Source organism: Gekko japonicus, unplaced genomic scaffold (genome assembly GCF_001447785.1).
Source record: "Gekko japonicus isolate JY-2015 unplaced genomic scaffold, Gekko_japonicus_V1.1 scaffold1477, whole genome shotgun sequence".
In the NCBI taxonomy this organism is placed as follows: Eukaryota; Metazoa; Chordata; class Lepidosauria; order Squamata; family Gekkonidae; genus Gekko; species Gekko japonicus.
This window is the reverse complement of record NW_015161995.1, coordinates 204108-226619: the sequence shown is the minus strand read 5'-3', so window position 1 is coordinate 226619 and position 22512 is coordinate 204108. Positions and strand designations below refer to the sequence as shown.

The window sequence follows — 22512 nt, the reverse complement described above, 5'->3', positions numbered from 1 at the left end:
GGCTTCTTTTCTATTTCTAAATATTTATTTTGACAGCAAATAGGTAAGGAGGATATCTTAATTTACCAAGTGTTTCAGTGTTAGATGTGTCTATGTAATTTAATTTTTGTTCCAAATAATTTTCACTAGCACCCATAAACTGATAGAATCTGTTACAGTGGGATATTGTTTGACTTTATTTGGAATGAGCTCTCTTTCTATTTCTATTCTAGGGATAGCTGTCCCCTGCCAACATATTATTAACTTGAACAGATGCTCTGTTGTGGCCTGCTCATTGATTTCAAAATCTGGTTTTGAAACTCTAATGTGCTGTGGTTTAAAGACTTAAGGACTTTTGGTTTGGTCTGAACATTTGTTACCAAGATCAAATCCTTCTTGACTTCTGGAAGTCTGTTCATACTTTCAAAGAGTGTAAGTCTGGTATCCTTCCTGGCAGGATTGAAGGTACATGAATGATGGGAAAACTTCTAACTTGCCTGATAGTCCACATCCCAAAACCTTCTTTTTCTATTTTGGAACAAATTTAGGGAGCTTTCCCCCACTAACAAAATGCCACACATGGCAGGGCAGGTATGCTAGTTCTGATTGTTGGCATGTACAGAGTTTTCTATTCCAAGGCATGGTAAATTGGGATTGAAGGGAACAGTCTCAGGAATTTTACTTGCAAATTGTTTCCTATTCCACCAATCCAGAAGTCAACCAGAGATATATTATCTCATCTAGCTTTAGTTTTGAGTTTCAGATTAAGGGATGTTGGGAGTGCCCTGGTTTTTTTCCTTCTTTTCCATAGCCAAGAAAGTATCGACTGGGGATGCTGGAGGAGAGGATAGTTCCGGTGGGATCAAAGGCACGGAAATCAAAGAATCCTATTGGCTGCCTGGCTGACAGGTGTAAAACAGGAGTACCCATCAATATGGTTTGGTGGAACAGAGTCACAGAAAACAATTTACAGGTAAAATTACTCTTTCCTAGTCACTTTGAATATTTTGACTACTATTTTATTTTTGGAAACTGCTCAGATCAGATATGTTTAGGGGCTGGTAGCTGTTCACAATTTCACAAGTAAAAGAAATGAATGACATGCAAAGTGTCTGGTAGTACACATTTCTCAGCTAATTTGATATGGGTTTGATCCAGATTAGATTTTCCTCTAATGCAATGCTGTTGTGTCAGTGGAACAGAAGGTTCCTGCCTCCTCTCCACTACCACTGATCTCCCCAAAGCACTGCTCCTGGAGGACGGAGGACCCGCAGAAGTAGCATGAGAGGCAAATCAGGTGTTCGCAGCAGCAAGAAGAAAAAAATTGGGGGAAATTACACCACCCTTTTTGTGTGTGGGAAATTTAGTCTGGATCCACCTTTTGCCTTCAGTTAATTTCTGTAGTAGTGAGAATAATAAATTTAAAAAATGTTACAAGCTGAAGCTAATTAAGGGAAAAGGGAAAGAATAACATTGGTTATTAAATATTCAAGAGAGAAACTGCTAAGTAGTCTGTTCAGTTAAAGTAGAAAATACAACTTTAAAATGGTGTGGCTGTGCTAAGCTCTGGTAACTTAATACTAATATACCACAACCCAGGAAAAAGGAACATAAATAAAGAAATAAGTTTTCCAATAAAATAGTGTGGTGTTACTGCAGGCGGTAACCTTGCTAATGTGTCTCCCCAATCCTGTGTTAAAGAATTAAATGAATACTTACCTTTTATAGTTGAACTAGATTGGGAGTGGGAAAACTAGTTCTCTAGATGTAGAAAGGTATAAACAGAGGATGAAATTGTTCACACAGTGGCATGAATTTTTATTTGATTTTCTGAGTAGTCTTAGGTGTATATCAATTTGGTTTGGTACATAGTTTTAGTCTTTTCTTACACTACAGAAGTGAAGAAGCATCCCAGGATGTTGAACCTTGTGGTGGGGACCTCTGGAGTAAAAGGAAGGAATAAGCCCTTTTTGCCTTCACTGCAGTCTGTACTGTTTCAAAAAGTTCATTCTTTCTTCTGCAGTTCTGAATAGCACAGGAAGCTAATACAGCAAATGAAGCGGGTATAAAGGACAGGACAAAAGTCCTGAGTGTGAAAATCTCCAATCCGGTGGCAGGGAGTGTGAAGGAAAATAACCCGTGTTTATCATTGTCATAAAAAAATGAAAGAACAAATAGCATGGATACTTTATTTTTATTTTGGTTTTTTCTTACATTGCTAGAGAGTTGGCATAAATGTGGTTCTAGTTGTGTTGTTGTTCAAGAATGCAGAGAATAACTTTTTTCTTAACAGCTATATAGTGGTGGTTTGGCAGTTTTCTGGGTTGGATGGAATGGCCTTATTTCATTTGAATGCCATTTGAAGTCAGAGTATGTCCTCTGCAGGTAGCTTAAGAACATAAGAGAAGCGAATGTTGGATCAGGCCAAAGGCCCATCCAGTCCAACACTCTGTGTCACACAGTGGCCAGAAATACCAGGTGCCATCAGGAGGTCCACCAGTGGGGCCAGGACATTAGAAGCCCTCCCTCTGTTGACACCCCCCCCCCAAGCACCAAGAAGACAGAGCATCACTTGCCCCAGAGCCCCTATCTATACCTTGTGGCTAATAGCCACTGATGGACCTCTGCTTCCCATTTGATGATGGCGTACAAATAAAGAGGATGAATTGTACCCTGACTAACATAGGGATTTGGAGGAGGGGTAGATGAACCGTGGTCTCAATCCAGAGAAGGGTGGCACATGTGCAAGGGTTTTGCATGCTTCCTTATGGGGATACTGGTACACTCCAGGCTTTTTCTCAAATGAGCCCACAAGTGTGCTTTTCTGTTGGGTAGTCCGGGTTTCTGTCCATATACTTGGACTGATAGAGTGTGGATGTAGTTGTTTCAAAGCACTAAAATTATTTAATATATATAAAATACAATTCATTGGTCCTCAGTATAAGGAACGAGCAAGCACAGACTTTGGCCACATTCACCTTTCACATGTCATTGTTTTTGCTGTCGAAGCTGACTTATGGTGACCCCGTAGGGTTTCCATGGCAAGAGATGTTCAGAGGTGGTTTGCCATTGCCTGCCTCTGTGTCATGACCCTGGTATTCTGTGGAGGTCTCCCATCCAAATACTAGCCAGGGCCAACCCTGCTTAGCTTTCGAGATCTGACAAGATCAGGGTAGTCTGGGCTATGCAGGTCGGAGTCCCCTTTCATATAGCACTCCCTTTTTACCCCTGGAAAAATAGTGACTGGAGACAAAAAGCCCTCTGGATTGGAGGACTGCACGGAAGATGAGGTGGGAACGCTCAGCATCTGGAGAAACGGAGTATGAAGAGAGGAGTCATACAGACTGTGCTGGCCATTAGATGAAGCCTTAAGGTTTTATTTTGTGTGTGTGCGCGCTGAATAAGATGAAGGGGAAAATGGAATTCTTTAATCAGATGTACTAATTTTGTGGAAACTGAAAATTTTACTTTTATAAAGAATTGCTGTATTTTGCATTGTTAGTGATTTATCAGACAGTTTGCTGTTGCATGAAGACAGACTTTATTTTTAACCCCATTTTTCTCCCACACTAGGACTCCAATCAGCCTACAAAATAAACACAAAAAATATAATTTAAACAACCACAAAAATTACAGTAGTCCTACATCCTAGAGAGGCTCTGGCTCCACTGGCCTGGCTTATTCCGGGCCACAGTCTGCAAGCCTCAAGTCCATTGGTGCTTGCCCTTCAGCCTATGTCAAAGGCTCATGCCTTTGGCCACAGCCAGGCTTAAATACCTGTAACATGAGAGGAAATAGCTCAGCCCAGATATCACTCCGCTATCACAGACATTCCCAACCATCCTCCTTTGGTTATGTCTTTCCTGCATGTATGGATTTTATTGGCTTACCGTGATTAATTCGGTTCTCATGCATCATGTATAGTTATTTTTTACAGAACTAAATTTATAATGTGTAACTTGTAATTTCCATAGAAGTACAGAATTGACCTGCATAACAGAAGCTTGTGTACATGTTGTTCTCTCATCTTTTGGCATAGCAGATGTGGAGGAAGGGTAGATGTGAGGGAGAGACTGCAAGCTGAAATAGTGTGTGTGTATAACTGGTGTAAAATATGGGGGGAAGTCCCAATCCTGTTATAGCTACAGATGACCTGTAATATTGTACCAGTAACTCTGGGGAAAAGACAAATGGACACTAGTTGTTTAAAAGATCTATAGAATCATAGAATTGGAAGGGTCACCCAGGGTCATCTATTCCAACCCCCTGCACAATGCGGGAAATTCACAACTACCTCCCCTCATACCTCCAGTGACCCATTTTTCATGGTGTTAAATTGATTGAATGTAAAAAGCAGAAATACAAAAATTTGATGTAGTGGTTAAGTGCACAGACTCTAACTTGGGAGAACTGGGTTTCATTCCCCACTCCTCTACTTGCACCTGCTGGATGACCTTGGGCAAGCCATAGTTATGTCAGAGGTGTTCTTGAAAAAGAGCAGTTTCTGTCAGAGCTCTCTCAGCCCCACCTACCTCACAGGGTGTCTGTTGTGGGGAGAGGAAGGGAAAGGAGTTTGTAAGCCGCTCTGAGACTCCTTCAAGTAGTGCAGGGCGGAGTATAAATCCAATCTCTTCTTCTCCTCTTATATCCCCCCTCCCCCCAAAAGTGCTGTAGAACAGGAGACTCTCAAGCTGATGTTGCTCTTCCAGCCATGCATACCGTATTGGCTGGCTTGGCTTGCCAGTCTTTTCCTCCTGTCCATATACCTTCTCCACCTGCCATGGCCACCAGTCAAGGGGCAATGTGGCCAGTGAAATAACCCACTGCCTTCAGACCAGCTTGTGTATATGTAGATTGCAAAAGTCTGTGGGCATTGCTTGAGTATTTCACTGCATCCAATATTTTGGTGTGATAGAGGAAATTAAAATTAATCTTCATGGTTGCTGAGATTCAGTTATGGCCTAATCATTCATGATGTGATTGCAGTGGTCCTTGTTGAACCTTTTGTGGTTTTTTTTATTCCAGGTTAGTTACTGTTTTCTTAATGTAAGCTGTTTTGCTGTTTTGGGCGGGATGATATCTTGACTGATATTAGGCCAATGAAAACTTCATGAATATAAGTGATTGAGTGGTTTTTCCATGTTTTTTTGTTTCTGTACTAGTTGAGTCAGCATCCCTATATTAGATTCTCAAAGGGGTGTGTGTTGATGCCTTTTTTCTTTGTCAGTTGTAGGTAGTAAAACTCGTGTCCTTTTGTACTTGGAGATAGCTACTGCTGGCTTGATTTACTGGTAGCTCCAATGAATATTGGCGGTTCCTGACTTTGACTTTGGCAGGCTGTGGTGTCTGTACTGCACTACTTCAGTTTGTCAGAGACCTAGTCAGCTTTTTGAACTGATGTTCTTCCTGATCTTGGAAATAGGTTTGAAATGTATTTATATAAAAACTGGCCTGTCTTGCTTTGTCCTTTTTTAAAAAAAAATACAGCGGAGAAGTTTGTTAGATATTGGGTTGGATCCTGCCTAAAGTTTTCACCCATGCAGGGATAGGTGGGTGATTTTCACAGACTGCCTCTTCTTGCAGCAGACACCCCCCCACCCCCCGCGCTACTGTTGAGGATCTCCCCCATCCCCCAGGCTCTCTTAGGGCATTCCATGCTGCAGCAAGAGCAGGGAGGCGAGGAAGTTGCACATCTGTGGATGGAAATTATAGCTGGTATCCAAACCACTGGTTTATTTATTTATTTATTTATACTTTCAATTTGTACCCCTAAAATTACAGTAGATTTTAATCTATTAGTACATTATATTGTAGCTATTTGTCAGTATGAGCCTAAAAAAAGAATGGAAGGGAGAATGGATAATTTATGGGATGACGTGGAATAAACAGGCTTTTGAACCAAATTCCAGAGTGGGTTGGTTGTCTGTTGCATTATAAGTCTTGTGGTGAAGATTGACATTTATTGTGGCATAAGCTTTGTGGTACAATAAATGTGTCATTCACAAATGTTCATGCCACAGTAAATGTGTTTTGTTTTTATAATGTCACAAAATTGTTTTTCTTAAATCTTTGGAAGTTCTCAGAAGAGCTAGGATATATTAGATGCCATTTCCACACAGGTTATTTGCCCGGGTTTGATGCTATTGGAAGGTGTTCCCCCCCCCCCCCGCCCCTTTCCTTCTTTCCCACAGGATTGTGGTATATTTGTGCATCTCCCATGGTTTCCCCAGCTGTTCCCTGATTTTTCCCAACTTTCCTTCACTGCAAAATTTTGAGAAAGATGTTAGCAAAGCCTGGATAGCTGCCATGGTGGTGTGAAAGTTCAGATTTCCACACAGCTGCCGTTTTCCCTGTCCCAGCTGCAGCCATTCCCTCCTCCTGCTGATTGAATATCATTATAACAGTATACCAATCTGTGTGTCAGGTTCTCTGAATTTCCAACTTTCATATAAAAAGTCTGTAGCTTCTTTCGTTACACAGATATAAGGGGAAAGGCATATCTCCACAGCAAAAGAGGCAAGAGACTCTTTACAAAGTGGGGAATTCAGGGAACCTGACACACGGGTCGTTTCAGTGATATTCAACTGCTGGTTTGGGGGAAAACAGGACAAGCTCTGGTTGGCACATGGGGCATAGGGATGGCCACTCTCATGGGAGTGGGCAGGGAAACTAGGAGGGGGACCTGATGCATGGAAGCCCAATGGCACTGTATCAGCAGCTGCAGCAACAATGGGAAAACTACAGAATCTTGTCACTATGTGGAAAACACATTTAGCTTCAGGTAAGCATTCAGATGCATGTGGGCCTTATTAGCAAAATGACTTTATTTTTGAAACTTATATCCCAACATTCTGCTTAAAGCATCTGGTTGGCTTATAAGGAGAAATAGAACAATTCCTAAAAATAACATTAAAACTAAAATAATCAGCATATTAGTGCACTTGCTATCAATTTCTAGATACCTTCACCCAGTAGTTCCAAGTAGGTATTAGAGTATAGGGGACACCAGGGAACTGCAGTACCCCATAATCCAAGGGGAAAGAGCAGTAGTTACTTAGATCTGTCTTCCAGGATCTCTGAAATATATATGATGGGAGATAATGCAAAACATTGCTCCATTCCAGCCAGTCATCCCAGAAAGATAATATGGCTGATAGTATTGAAAGTCTCTATTGGCCACCTGGCATACATCATCAAACAGAGCAAACAAGGCAGTTTCAGTCCCATAACTGGAATGGAAACCAGATTCATAGGGATCTAGACAATCTGTTACATGCAGAAAGCTCTGAAGCCACCTTGCCCAGGAAGGGCATTTGATACTGAGCAGAAGGTAACATCCCAGGAGTCTCCTTTAGTAAAGGTTTAATAACCACTTTCTTTAGTGGAAGTGGAAAGGACCTCTCTTATAGAAGGGCACTTATAGTCTGCTCCAGGAATTGATTCCTCCCCATATTGTCAGAATTTATGCGCAAAAAAAAAAGAAAAGAGAAAAAAAGAGGCAAGGGTAGATAGTAAGCTCAAGGTACTATCCATATACTTGGTTGAAACAAGCTGGAAAGTATAGAAAGAGGACCAGCAGAAGCCTCCAGAATATTAGCAACAGCTGCATTGACTATGGAATCTACATCGCAAGGAATATGGGTGATTTTGCTCTCAATGATTTGCTCCTCTGCTATCTAAAATAGTATGTTGCTGTGATCTTTGGTTTGAATTTTTGAATGTATTGTGTTTAGGATCCACTGCAGGCTTCCTTTAACACACTTGATCATATTACATTTTTGTGTGTGAGTTTGTGTGTGTGGTTTTTAATGATGATAACAATAATTTGAAATAAAATATTTGAATATTTATCCTCTGACTGTGAAGAACATCATCAGGCAAATCAGTCTGCCCCCATTTCCATATTACAGCAATGCCACGTAACCTGTTAATCTGGCATCACTCTTCCTTTGTCCATCTCTAGCCCATCCTCATGAGCTCTTATACGTTATGGTGGCCACCCTTGAATGACATAGGCGGGACCTGCCTAGTACAAGGCTCTGTGTTGAGGGAAGAACCTATTGGGTGAGAGGGGCCAGGCTATAGAAATGGGTCTGAATTCACACAAGTGATTTTCTCAGCCATATTTATTTCATGACCTATCTAGTTTTTTCAGACCTACTACAGAGGTCTTAAGTCTTAAAACAATTAACTAAGTAGTTAGATATTCCTATATTTAAAAAAATTTAAACATACTTTTTTCATTTTCAAACAGACACCAAATCCAGCTGCAAGTGAGTTTATTCCTAAAGGAGGGTCGACCTCCCGACTTGGTAACATGTCACAGTCAAATATATCTGCCTTCTCTCAAGCCTTGTTCTCTCATCCTTCCATGGGAGGTCCTGCAAATGCTGGACTAGCTCCAGGTAAGCTTAGAGTAACAGTAACTAGTGAAAATCGATTCAGGTGGGTAGCCATGTTGATCTGAAGCAATAGAACAAAGTTTGCGTCCAGTGGCACCTTTACGACCAACAGAGTTTAGTTCTGGGTATAAGCTTTCATGTGTATTTTGTGTAACTAGTGACGTTACAACATCTTGCAGCTGATCTTTGATAAATTTGCAAAATACTTGTATTATTGTTCATAGTCAAGTTGGTGCCTAAACATTGCAGACCACAGCACACCTCTCTTAAATCTGACAGCAATAACTGTTTCCTGTTGCTGCTTCGAGTTGCCAAATTGTGGGAGGATAGTGTAAGCTTATGTAAAGAGTAAGAATGCTCTTAATTTTTGTTAAATTTTGGTTGTAGAAAGAAAAGTACACTTAATTGAGCAAATGGGTGTGTATCAGTGTTACTTGACCTATAGTAATTTCAGTTTGGAGTCATTTGTTAAGAGTTCTTTTTGTAAATTTACCTTCAGAATATTTAAATCTAAAATATTTAATACTATCATTTAAAATGTGTTCTCTGCAAAAGGCTGACGTACAAGGAGTGCCTTGGAGGTTTTAAAAACAAGCAATTTGGGACATATCTTTTTATCACAGTTTGAAAGATTAAAAATAGTATTCAGGTAAGAAAACAGTGAATATATTTGAATGCCTAATAAATCAAAGTCTGGACTGTATGCAAACAGGGCTCTTGGAAAGGATTAATAACATTGAATTCAGAGTAGATATTTAATGTAATGACTTCAGTGTGCATATAGGGTCTTACAGAGTACCAAAACAGAGGTCACTGCCTCAAGGAGCTTACGAGAAACAAGGAAGATGACAAAGGGATGGAAGAGAGTTGGGGACAGACACAAAAAAAATGTGTTCAGTTGTTTAAGATTCTCCATATTAAAAGAAGCTCATGAGACATCTTAAACCAAAAAGAATAAAACACTTTTATGGTCTAACCAAATGGGATTAATATTGTTCCCTGTGCTACTCAATGCAAGGGCCTTGTCCGTCATCCTGCAGAAGTGGACGGAAAGCACATCTGATTGGGTCTGAGAGGAAGGGGCCACTGACAATTGGCCAGGCAAACTGTCAAAAGGATCAGTAGGGGCAGGGCATCCAAGGGAGGAATATGACCTAACATAACTGTTCAGGAATAAAACTTGCAGGCATTAGGGGCAGCATGGGGGAAAAGGTGAGCCACCTGATGGAGCAGAATGCTACATATACGCAGGATGCGCTGTCTCTCGCGTGCGTGCTCGCGATCTCAGATTAAAATCTTGGGTAGTTTAATAAACAGGTCAGAAATGTGAAAAGAGTGCTGAAAAAAGATTAAGGTTGTAGAACAATTCCCAAACACTGAATGAGCATGGTGGGTTTTAGCCAATAGTTTTAGAAACAACGGTAGAGTGTTTGATTAAGGTGCTGTATTTGACAGTTTAACTGATTATTCTCTTTCAGTTTCTCTGTCACATGGGAAGTACAAATTCTGTAATAAATTTTTTGTTTCCATGTAGTAGTTGTTAACCTGTTTTTGTACACATGTAGCCTACTTGCAAAACTCCCAGTTTCCAAGGTTCTCTTGGTGAGGTGATAGTGATTGAAGAGGATTTCTGAATTTCCAGAAGTGGTATCCCATTTTTCATGGTGTTAAATTGCTACCTCACACCCTGAATAGAGGACTTTGCAGTCCCCTCATCTCCTAGTGCTCTTCTCAGTTGTAAGCTTTAGAATCTTAGAATCATACAGTTGGAAGGAGCCATACAGACCATCTAGTCCAGTCCCCTGCCCAATCCAGGCCTGTTTTAGGCAACCTGCCCAATGCAGGAATAGTTTAGGCAAATAATTATGTCAGTATTTTTAAGGAGGCTTACTTTCAGTGAGATTTTGAAGACAGTTCAGTTGATTTACCACAATCACCATTCAGTGCTATGGAGCCATTGTTCCATTGTGTGTCAGTTGCTGCATCCAGCACAAGACAATCCAGTGCATCATTGGAGATCTGCAATGCATCTTGGATATTTTTCTCACAGGTCTTGGTTGGCAGGTCTTCCCTTGCTTACTGATGGTTTCTTAATCTAAAACAGCTTCTTAATGATAACAATGTGCCACCCAACAGAGAGACAAACCCAGGGACCAGACCCTGCAACAAACCAGCATGCCAGCTTTGTCCCCATATATGCTCAGGCAGAACGATTACATCAGCTATACCACCTTGGGCTCATCCAGTGTGATATTTGCCTTCGTCAGCAGTGTGCTTCTGGTTCTCTACGTAGGAAAAATAGATGAGCCCCTACATACACAAATATAATATTCAAACTCACAATCTTCAGATGGCTGTGAGAGAACATCTTAGTCTCCAAGGACCCCATGGTGCTGAGCAGAAAGTTGCTGTTCTTCAACAAAAGAGTTTGAAAGGGAGACTCCAGTATGAAACAGCCAAGCTGGAGTTTTTAAGAAGGTTTCATGCTCCCCTCCCCGGTTGGATAGAAATTTGAGATTATTATCTCACAGTGAGTTAAGTATCATAGGAAAATTTGAGACTCCCTACCCAGTGCAGGTGTTGAGCATAACTAATGGATGGTACATATTTTTCTTGATTAGATTAGAGTTTTATATAATTACATTTCATTCTGTATTTCCTGTATGTCATGGTTTTTGGACCCTGCTGAGCTATGTGTATTTCTGGGAAAATGGTAGCACAGTGATGATCAGCGTATTGCAGATGAAGAGGTGGGCAATAGTCAATGGAAGCTTATGATGGAATAAAATTTGTTAGTCTTTAAGGTGCCACATGATTCCTGTTATATTTTTGACAATAATTTATGCTCAAGCAGGAATCCTAAAGAAGTTTATTTGAATATTAGCTTTTTCCCCACTGCTTACATTAGTATGAAAAAAAAAGAAATTGAAGAAGGAATACGTTAAAGAAGGATTCATACTCTTGTGTTTTAGACTCTTGTCACCTGTATTCTTTCTTTAAGCCCCCCCCCCAACCTGCTGTTTCAATTAGCACTTAAGAGGATTTTATATAGGTTTATTTACTGTCTTCTGACCCCACAAGGCTTTTAAGATGCTATGAAATAAATTACAGCTAAAATACAAATGTTAAAAGAAGCAAGCAAAGCACTGCAGTAATCAACAGTAACTATCAATGAAACTAACAAAAGTTGAGCAGAATATCAGGAAGAGATAAGAATGGTTAGCTGGTCCATTGCCAGACTTTCTTATGGGTAAAGAAATGGTTAATTCTGGTTAGAAGACATTTCAACCTGCAGACTGAGGGGGCAGATACCTCCCATATCTGGAAACCCTGACATGAGATGAGAAGTCTTCTGTCCAGAATTAATGCCTCTGGCAGAATTTCTGGCAAATCTGAATTTAGCACATGGTTCACAGATCAAACTGACTATTTTCACATTGAAAAGTACATTCCCATGCTATTTCATGTACTCGCTTTCCCTCTTAGTTATTAGCCATGTTTGAATTGTTAGGGGAGGGGGAATACTGCTTCAGAATCCCTTTGGGTGGGTGAAACTAGTTGGGTGGCTTGCTGGACTGTTATCGGTATCGTATGCATGAGCTTCAGTCTCACTTGATTTCAGTAGAACTTATTTTCCAGATAAGTGTGTTTAAACTCTATCACTTTTGTAGATAAAAATCCATAATATCACAAAATCATGATTTTTTTTAAAAAAGTATATGTCCTATAAAAACTGTCATTGTACATGAAAGAGTGCAGAATATTCTCCAGTAAATAATTGTAACATGGAATGCTTGATCATATCTGATGGACAAAATTATTGGCAAGCTGGGATCAAAGTTATACTTTAATATAATCTTATGCAAATTTTGTGAAGTACTGTATCTGGTGGTGATAGCCACTCTGACATTCTTGGATCAGTTATATGCAAATACTTTAAAGGCAAACTATATTCCTTGAGTCAGCTGTAAGAGGGGGTCTCGGATCCCTTCATACAGTCAACTCATGACTTGGCCATCAGGTGACTTTAGAATTTTCTGAATCCCCACCCTTCATTTTTTGGGGGAGGAAATCTATAGTATTTGTATAGCAGTTTTAAACACAGATCTCAAATCAAATAATAGGGATTCAGTGAATACAGTAAAACAACAGTTTGAAGAAAAGTGACAACAGCAGTGAACTTTAGCATTCCTGAATAGTTATCTCTTAGTAAAATGCATGTTTAGAACTCATGGTTATGGAGAACATGAGGAAAAAATATTTGACTAGCACCAGCAATAAGAGCTTGAAACATGCTGGTGTGTAAAAATTCATGTTTCAAATCCCAGTTTCTTAAAGATTTCTGTTGAGATTTTAGCCGTGTGTAAGATTTAGATTGTCCTAGTTTGAACAGTCACATTCATCAGCATGAAAGGAATAATATTTTCTGGAGCTGGAGTGCCATGTAATTAAAGCACACATGAGCAGACATAGTTAAATCTTATACTGACTCAGACTTCTCATACACCTATCCCAGTACAGCCTACACTGACTGTAGTGATTCTTCAAGATGAGGCATGAGTCTTAGCCCTGTTACTTGAGATCCACTCTCTTGGGAGTTGCCCCCAGAGATTTATTGTGAGATCTTCTGCGTTCAACGCATGTACTCTGTTCTTGCATGCGAGACAAAGACTAGATATGCCTATCATAAAATTATGAGAAGGACCGAGTAGATGGGGTTGTGTCAGTTTCCCCCTCTTACTAGAAGCCTTTTGCACCTCATGAGATGTCACTCTGGACAGTTTATTTGGGAGGAAATGTTGCGGGAGGGCGCAAGCAGCTGCTGCTGTAAAGGGGAGCTGTAAAGCCTATGTAGGTACTTTGCGTTCTAGCCATTATATAGGTGGGATGTGTTTTCCGTTAACATGCATTTACAATACCACAATTACAGTAAACATTTCAGTTTTACAGTAGGGAAAATAACAAAAATAGTCACATTGTTCCAGTACTAAGAGAACCCAGTTGTCAACAAATTTGTTGGATTCAGTTGTTACAAATTCCATGTCACCATTTTCAGTATTGCTCTTTAAATCATTCAGAAAGATAGTTGCAACTGGATCATCAGGTAATCTTGATTGATATTAATTCTTAATGACTTTGGTTTTATAATGTCTTTAGTTTTATTTATTTATTTATTAAATTTGTATCCCGCCCTTCCAACATGGGCTCAGGGCGGCGAACATAGAGGCAAATGCCATACATAAAACAATAAAAGAATAAACAATCATTAACTATAAAACAGTTAAAAGTCGGTGCTCAACAGACCATATCAATTCCATAATAAAATGCCAATAACAATAACACACTCCGAGTAAACACAATTGTCTCTGCTCAGTTGATGTTCACTATAACTGTCATCCCCATACCAGGGCTGGTGCGCCTCATGATGTTAATATGGTGGTGGTACAATGGCGGTGGCAGCCCCTACTTGAAAGCCTGGTGGAAGAGCTCCGTCTTACAGGCCCTGCGGAACTGCATAAGGTCCTGCAGGGCCCTGATCTCCGAGAGCTCGTTCCACCGGGTAGGGGCCACCACCGAAAAAGCCCTGGCCCTGGTTGCAGCATATTTAACTACCTTGGGGGCTGGGATAACCAACAGATGTTGCCCCCCTGACCATAGTGCCCTTGGGGGAACATATAATATGTTCCTGACTAGAACTTACACCATCATATTTGACTTCCCAGAATCAACATGTCTTATGTGAACGAGGGGCCAAATTACACATTATGATGGACAAGGGTCCAACCTGTGCCTGTCAATGCCCTTTTAGAGGAAAATTTGGCTGTTTAAAAATTGCCATAAGGGCCTGATGGTGGCACCACCAGGCCATCTTGTCTCCTCCACACCTTTTTAAGCATTAAAAGGTGTGTGAGGACTGTTTTGGCACTTTCAAAGGTGTGAGGGACCAAAAAAATTTGCTTCTTGCTGCTGTGCGGTTGGGGGGGGGTGTCCCTTACAGCAATTTTTTCAGTGGCTAAATTTTCCTCTGAAATGGTGTTTGTGGCCATGGGTTGGACCCATGTCTTCCATAAAGTGTAGTTTGGCTCTAGCTTGAAGGATCTTTTACCTTCTAAAAATACAAAAAGATATTGGCAACTGTCCACAACTCTCTTGAACTTCTGTGCCACAGCTAGGTAGAGAGTTATGACTTGAAGAACTTACAGGTACTAAAACACAGTGCTGATGATTGGTAGACATGGTACAATATCTATTCTGCTGTTTTCTCTGACAATTGCTATATTTATGGATATATTTTATTTGAACTAAATCTCTGGTAATAGTTATATGTGCATCCATTTTTAGTTGAACCGTGCAAAAATCAGCTTGTCTGTATCTGCAAGGTAATGAATTGTTTTTCAAGCCTTGGTGTTCATAAGAACAAATGCCTTTTTACCACTTAAGTCTTTTTTCTCTTTCCTTTTCCTAAGGAATGTCACTGTCAGCAGGATCTTCTCCTCTTCATTCCCCTAAGATTACTCCTCACACGTCTCCTGCTCCTAGACGAAGAAGTCACACACCAAACCCAGCAAATTATATGGTGCCTACTAGTGCCTCTACGCCTGTGACTAATGCTGTCTCCCAGCCCCCAGCTACTGGTCAGGTGATTCAGAAGGAAACTGTGGGAGGCACAACCTATTTCTATACTGACACAACTCCAGCACCTCTAACTGGAATGGTAAGATTTTAGTCTTACGATGAGGATGTCTGCCAGGTGCAAACAATAGTTTTTTTTTTGCATCATTATCCAACACTGTAATGTGGGATGTTAGTCAGAACTTGTTCCACCCTTTCCCCAAATTTAATGTAAATTGCTTGTGCACAGCTTAAAGAGACAGAGAAGATGTGTTCTCTCCTTTCCGAAGTATTCTTCTCCCTTGTTGCTGGAAAGAGCAGCTTGGGGAGGACCCTCTGATCTGTTGTTTTTTGGGGGTTTTCAGGGATGTTGACCTGTAGAGAAAGAAGCATACACCCCCTGATGAGTCAATGAACAGTTATAGCCATTAGTGTAACTAACAATATAGCATGGCTGGTTCCTTAAGTGATTTGAGTAGCCTGCCACTTTAGTTGTTTTACACAGGAGTAGTGATTGCATGCTTAAGATGAATATGCTCATAATTTGTTCAGGTACACTGTGACTCCATTGTGCATTTGGACTGTTGTCATGTGTTATCTTGTTTTATCTTCCAGTGAGGATGCTGTTTGCATACTTTCCATACAAACTTCCTTCCTTCCAGAATTGCAAACTTGGGTTTTTAATTTTTTTGTCCCCTGCCCCCCCCCCTCACACAAATTACACCCGAAAGGGGAGATTGTGGGATGGGATGATGAAGGAACTCTGCTCTGGAATCACTGTGGAGCTGGGTTTCATTTAACCCAGTTGCCTATGGTGGAAAGGTACACTGGTTCAGTGGAACAAATCAAGTCTGCTTAGAATAAGGTAGAAAATGCAGTATAAAATTTTACAAATTAACTTATTTTGATCTTAAACATTCACATTAACATTTATCATAGTTACATGCATGATTACCCCAATTACATGCCTACTATCTGTAGTCAGCTTGCTTAGCACTGGGAAGATAATCCATTAAACATAATTTAAGAACTGACATCAAGGTTTAGGAGCTATTGGTAACAGGAAAAAAGTGATGCCAGTCAAGTCTTTCAAAAGGTTAAGGCAACAAAGAGTTTATGATTTAAGTGATTTCCCTGTTCCATCATCTAGGGTCTCAGTTGATTACTCTTAGGAAGGATACAATTCCTTCCTGTCCAATCCTGTCCCATCACTGTCCAATTTTGACATATTTATTTGTGTCCCCCCCCCAATTGAATCTAAACAAACTGGGACCATATAAACTTAGCTTGTTATTCGTGTTTGATTCTTAGATCTGTTAAAAACAACTTTATTATGTTATATGCTAATTTGCTGTTCACCCTCTATATGCATGGACTGATAACTTCCATTTCAATGTGTCTGAGGAAGTGTGCATGTGTATGAAAGCTCACACCTTGAATAAAACTTTGTTGGCCTTAATGGTGCCACTGGACTCAAACTTTGTTCCTTAGCCTGATGTCCTGGACTCCTATTTATAGGTGAATTAGTTGGAATCAGCAATCCAAAAGAAGAAGCAAGTCTCAAACGCACCCTCTCAAGTCTAGTGCCCAGCAGCTCTGTTCTATTGTAGTAGTACTTCAAAGGACTTTTAAAAATATTTGATTACTCTAAACTTTTCATTTTCTGAAGAGTGTTCCCCCCCCCCCAATTTTGGTTTTCACTAGGTATTCCCAAACTATCACATCTATCCTCCAACTGCACCTCATGTTGCTTACATGCAGCCAAAAGCAAATGCACCTTCCTTCTTTATGGCAGATGAACTTAGACAGGTATGTTATTGTATGGTACAAAATAATTGTAACTGATTTAGTTGTTTTATTTATAACAACTCTATACTGCTTTTCTATTCAAAGAATTCACAAAGTGGTGTACAGCACCGAATCATTAAAACAATGATATGCATTTCTGAGGAAGTAGGTAAGACACATTAATGGGTGCAATAGATGTGTTAAAACTGAAATGACTGTTTTAAACAGATGCATATGCTATTATGCGCATTTAAATCTGGAGTACTCTGTAACACAGACTAAACAGCCTGATGTACCTTGATATACTTACTGCATGCTCTTTCTTAGTCAGTGTATTGAGAGAAACATGTTGAAACATGTAGAAGTTCATACATCTTTTGCTCACAACATTACGTGGATTTCAATCATCTGTTGAGTCTTCAATCTGAAAAGAAATGTGAATATAAAATTATACATACAGGGCTACAGTAGTATTTTTTTACAGAGAGATTTGGTTATGAAAGTACCTCTGGGCTTATTCCCACCAATCTGTCTTTTGGGAGGTATAAATCTGTGCAGAACCCACTCTAGCCAGTGGGCTTACCATGCCTTGCAGTTCTTCACTTTTACATGCCCTTTTAAAAGGATTCCTGGCTACATGGTGACAAAGAGCAAATGCGCACCTGGTATTTTTGGCCACTGTGTGACAGAATGTTGGACTGGATGGGCCATTGGCCTGATCCAACATTAACTTCTCTTATGTTCTTAGGTTCTTATGATGAATTAATTTACAACAAATATATCTGTTGTGGGTCTCTGCCTTGAGATGAATAATTGAAACCCATGGTGGGAACAATACTGGTTATGGCAACTCATCCCCTTGACTTGTCATATTCTGCATAACTGATTATCTTTAGAGTGGGATGCCAGGTGTATTTGTTTGTTGCTGTGATACACCTGCATAATTGCGGTTGTGTTCCATGACTCACTTTTTAAATTGAAATTGCTTTCCCTAATGCCCAGCTTCATGTAAATGTGGACGTATCACATCCAGTCTTGGGAAGACTGGAATATTTATTATTCATAACTTTTAACAATGCAAGTCCTGTATTTCGTAGGAAAAAATTGTTACCCAAGGAGTGTCTTTTTAGCAGATAGTAGTGTGGAAAAAGGACTAAGGCTTCTAACTGAAGTCAAGCTGAATACATCTTGGCAATCCAGCATGGTGAGGAAACCATCAACCATACTAGAATATATTAATAAAGCTATTACAAAGGGAGGAATAAGGGGTGATTCTCTGCACCATCCTGTGCTTTGGTATGGCTTTTGAAATACTGTATTCAGCTCATTTCGAGAATAGTAAAAAAGTTGGGAAGAACAGCATCAAAAATCGGTAGTGTTCTCATAAAAGTTACGTGTCTAAAGACTGAACCAAGGTGTCATTGAGAAGAAAGGATTGAGTGGGGCCTCCAGTATTGTTACGTGAGGGCTGTCTTCGCCATAAAGTATGAGGACAAGAAATAATGAGCTCAGACTGTAGGCAGAAGTCTCTAGTCCTATTTCTAGGGAGAACTTTCAGATGGTATGGGTGGCAAAATATTGGAACTGATTGCCTATAATATTTTTGTGGAATTTCCCTGGAGGCCTTTGAAGAGCAGGTCACATACATTTGATTGAGCTAGTTTAGATGGTTTCAAAGAGAGGAAGACTGACTAAATGTAGAGATTTTTAAGGGTACTTCCAGCCATATTTGGGGTGCTGTTTCATCTTCTATGTGGGTTAGACTGGATTGTATATAAAGCCCTTCCTGGACCTGTTTCTGTGATGTTGTGACTCAAAGTGTATATGAAAAAGCAAACTGCATTTTCATGTCTTGATCTGTAAGAGTGCAAAATATGTTCCTATAGGAGCTGATCAACAGACACTTAATTACGATGGCTCAGATAGACCAAGCAGATATGCCTAGTAAGTAACTAAACACCCTGAATCTTAATTGCATTTCTAAATTTGGTGGGCTTTCCCCCCCCCTTTCATTTGCTCAGTTACGTAATTCAACTAATTCATAAGATTATTAAAACTATACTAAAGAAAAAATATTCAGGATCTGGCTGAAACTGCACAAATTAGTATTGTTCCCCAATGTTAAGCTTTAATTTTTGTCTTCTTTACTAACTCTTCCATCTTTTCATTTTTCTGTAGTAGCATATATCCTATGCTTGGGTTTCTCTTTATACCTTTCAACTTTTCGTGGACTGAATCATAATTTAAAACCCATCTACAGTGTGCTGGGGATCTAGCAGTATATTAGTATCTGCATATTTCATTTCCATTACTTCTATGCATTTGCTAACTTTAGCTTTTCCACTTAATTGTCATATCCATTAAGGAATTGCCACACAGAAGGTTTTTGAAGCTGCAGGAAGGGGTACTTAATTATCCAAGTCTTCCAAGCCACACAGTCACTATGCTGATATTTGTAGTCCAAACACCATCTGGGTTTTAGAGGAATGAGTAAGGATACCACAGTCACGATGAAAGACTGCTGCACAGTATTTCTTGCACTACGATTCAGTAGATCATTGGGTGCTACTTTACAGGTGCTACTTACGTGTACTCCTGGTTTTAAAGCTACTGTGACAAATCAGTTGCATGGGCCTCTCATCTAAATGTTCCTGAAGTCAACATGAAAGCTTTCTGAATCTATTAGAGAATATTTCTGGGCCTGTTAGTTGAATTGGCTATATCTCAGAATACAGTCCAGGGCACTTTACAGCTACTTGTTGATAGCGGAACTTTGGAATCCCCTGACCTTCAGTGAGGCCATGGCATGGCACATGACAGGCCAGTTGCCGGAGGGGGGGGGGAGGCTCTTCAAAACCAAATAATCCTCCTATGAACATAAATAGAAAAGGGGATCTGTACCTCTAATATTAAAAAGCAAAACAAATAGTGTGATGACCTGTAATGTAATTTTCAAGTAAGAGTATTGAATAGCTACATTGTCTCAGGATTTGGGGCAAAATTAGACTTTTTATTTATAGTGGATAGAGATTGAATTCAGTCAGCTTTTCCCTGGTGAAAAAGGAAGGCGAGGTCTCCTCTGACCACCCAAAAGTAGTGTGTTGAGAAAGATTGGAGTTGCATGTACAAGTATTGTGGGGTGTTGGCTGTAGTAGATAGGGGAATTGAGCAAAGTTCAGTGAAAATGCTGGCTGGATCCAACCCCACATTACATTAATATAAAATAACTGGATTTCCTAAAGTACAATTTTGGCATAGCAACCAGAAACAGGAAAGGAAAGGGCCACTGTGCCCTATTTGTAAGGGGGCTTCTGTGCCTTCTCAGGTCTTTGACATGGTGATTTAGCACATCAAAGATCTGTGAGACACTAACAATGGTGAATACAGTTTAATATAAACTGGTAACACAAAAAGCATCAACAAAAAAGGCATGTCAGGCTTTTATTCTTGGTTTATATCTAACTGATTTTAAGATTTGTTAACTGTTTCTTTCGCTGTGATCAGCTTACACCCTTTGTTTCTCCATCTATAAAACAGCTAATACACCCTTGCATGTTAACACTTAATAATGACAATCTTGGTCTTTCTTAAGGCAAAAGGCTTTGTTGTGAGAAAGCCATAAAATGATTTGTATTAGACCCATAAGTACAAAATTCTAACTTTGTGACAGCCCTCTAAAACAAGAGTTGTGTATTGTTTTGACATCTAATTAATTTTCTTCTGTCTCTGTAATAACTGTTTTCTTTACAATTGTAAGTAGTGTCTAATATATTTCTGTAAACTGGTTTAGCTGTCCCAACGGAAGTGGACAGCTACCACAGCCTTTTCCCTTTAGAACCACTGCCACCACCCAATCGGATACAGAAAACAAGCAACTTTGGGTACATAACATCATGCTACAAAGCTGTAAATAGCAAAGATGATCTGCCATATTGCCTTCGGAGGATACATGGTGAGGGAAATCATAAGTTGTCATCTTTTAAAATTTCAATGCTACCTATACTTAAGCCTGAAACGCTTGTGCTTTTCTATGTAATAAATCGAGAATTGGATTTCAAACAAAATCATTCTTTTCAAAATAAACAACTGGAATATGGCCCAACTAACAATCCATAGAGTAGGCGGTGAACAAAACAAGTTTGTTGTGGTGTGCCTCTGTTGGTGGCAGCTCTGTGTTTTCAGAACCAATGTGAAAAGTTCTTTTGGGGAGTTGGAGATCCTTTGAGTGAAGAATTTGTGGGTTTTTTGTCCTTTCAGGTTTTCGTCTTGTTAACACAAAGTGCATGGTGTTGGTTGACATGTGGAAAAAAATCCAGCACTCTAATATTGTGACGTTGCGAGAAGTATTCACCACAAAAGCATTTGGAGAGCATTGTAAGCTTCTGGTATTTAAATGACTGATAATATTGGAAGACGTACGTCAACTGCATACCTAATTAGACTGTTTTTTGTTTGCTTTTTAAGCTCTTGTGTTTGCATATGATTTCCATGCTGGAGGAGAGACTATGATGAGCAGACACTTCAATGATCCTAGTGCCGATGCCTATTTCACAAAAAGAAAGTGGGGTAAGATAGTCATTACAGCCAAAAGAAGATCTAGAATATTAAGCAGGAAAAATTTAGCATATGGTGTCTGACGTTTTATGAAATTTCCTTATACATAGTTTTGTTATAGTCAACCGTAGCTGTTTTGTTTTTGCGGTTTATAGTGCAGTCATGTGGTTACTCCCTGTTGTTACAGTATATACTTGTCCTCCGCAGCTTGCCCTTTCCGGTTCTGGATGAGGGCAAAGTGCAGATTGATTCCGGGTTGGAAGGTACTGGGATTGTGTTCTGTCTCTTTGTTATACCTGTTGGGTATCTTTAGGGCCACTGGGTCATTTTCTGATATTCAGTGCAATTCGGAGAGATTGAGGTGATTCAGATAGGAGCTTGTCTGAGAATAGCTTAGAAGCAACTAATGCATGCCATGATACATGTCAGCATTTTGTAGTCGGGTATATGCAAAAGAGATATTGGGAATGGTATGCAAATTGTTTTGTAACTGTTAAATTGTTGATAACATTATAGCTACTACTACTTATGAGGGTCTTGTCAGATCTTACAAGCTAAGCAGGGCAGCCCTTGTTAATACTTGGATGGGAGGCCACCAAGAAAGTCCAGGGTTGCTACAGAGAGGCAGGCCATGGCAAGCCACCTCTGAATGTTTTTGCTTTGAAACCTCTACGGGGTCATTATGAGTTGCCTGTGACTTGATGGCACTTTCCACCACCAGTGATACTTGTAGAGAACTAAGGGTGAAGTTTGAGGGTAAGAATTTATATCTATATATCTATAGCCTGTGCTTGGCAGCCGAACACTATATATTTTAAGTAATGGTCTCCTATTGCATAGTTCCTTAAAACATATCCTTTAAGCAATCTTTTTGTGTGTCGTTAGTAAACCCAGTGTTTGACAGTTGAAGGGAGAGAACTGTGGTTACATGACTGGTTTTACATACTGCATTCTGCCTTCACAGTGTGGTTAGCCTTTTTTGTTGTTTTGCTGTGTCATTTGCTAACACGTTCCAGCATATTATTATAAGGATGTGGTATAAAGTAGCTCTCTTTTTTTGACCAATGAATAAAGGCATAACAAATTTGGTTTATTTCTGTTCTCAACACCTGTGCACAGATGTATTTTTGTAATCCCGCTTCCTAATTTCATACAGTTCTTTCTCAGATGGTCCTGC

At 39.8% G+C, this 22512-nt stretch overlaps 1 protein-coding gene across 2 annotated transcripts in view; it reads left to right on the top strand.

Annotated features, from left to right (window-relative positions):
* The window catches only part of PAN3 (PAN3 poly(A) specific ribonuclease subunit), a 69682-nt gene that overhangs the window by 32427 nt on the left and 14743 nt on the right, over nucleotides 1-22512 (top strand). For both annotated transcript variants that reach the window (XM_015405411.1, XM_015405409.1), the window contains 8 exons: nucleotides 791-952; nucleotides 8234-8384; nucleotides 14849-15096; nucleotides 16698-16802; nucleotides 18668-18725; nucleotides 20572-20733; nucleotides 21039-21155; nucleotides 21246-21347. In XM_015405411.1, coding sequence (XP_015260897.1) covers nucleotides 791-952; nucleotides 8234-8384; nucleotides 14849-15096; nucleotides 16698-16802; nucleotides 18668-18725; nucleotides 20572-20733; nucleotides 21039-21155; nucleotides 21246-21347 — 1105 coding nt within the window. The remainder of the gene's footprint in view (nucleotides 1-790; nucleotides 953-8233; nucleotides 8385-14848; nucleotides 15097-16697; nucleotides 16803-18667; nucleotides 18726-20571; nucleotides 20734-21038; nucleotides 21156-21245; nucleotides 21348-22512) is intronic.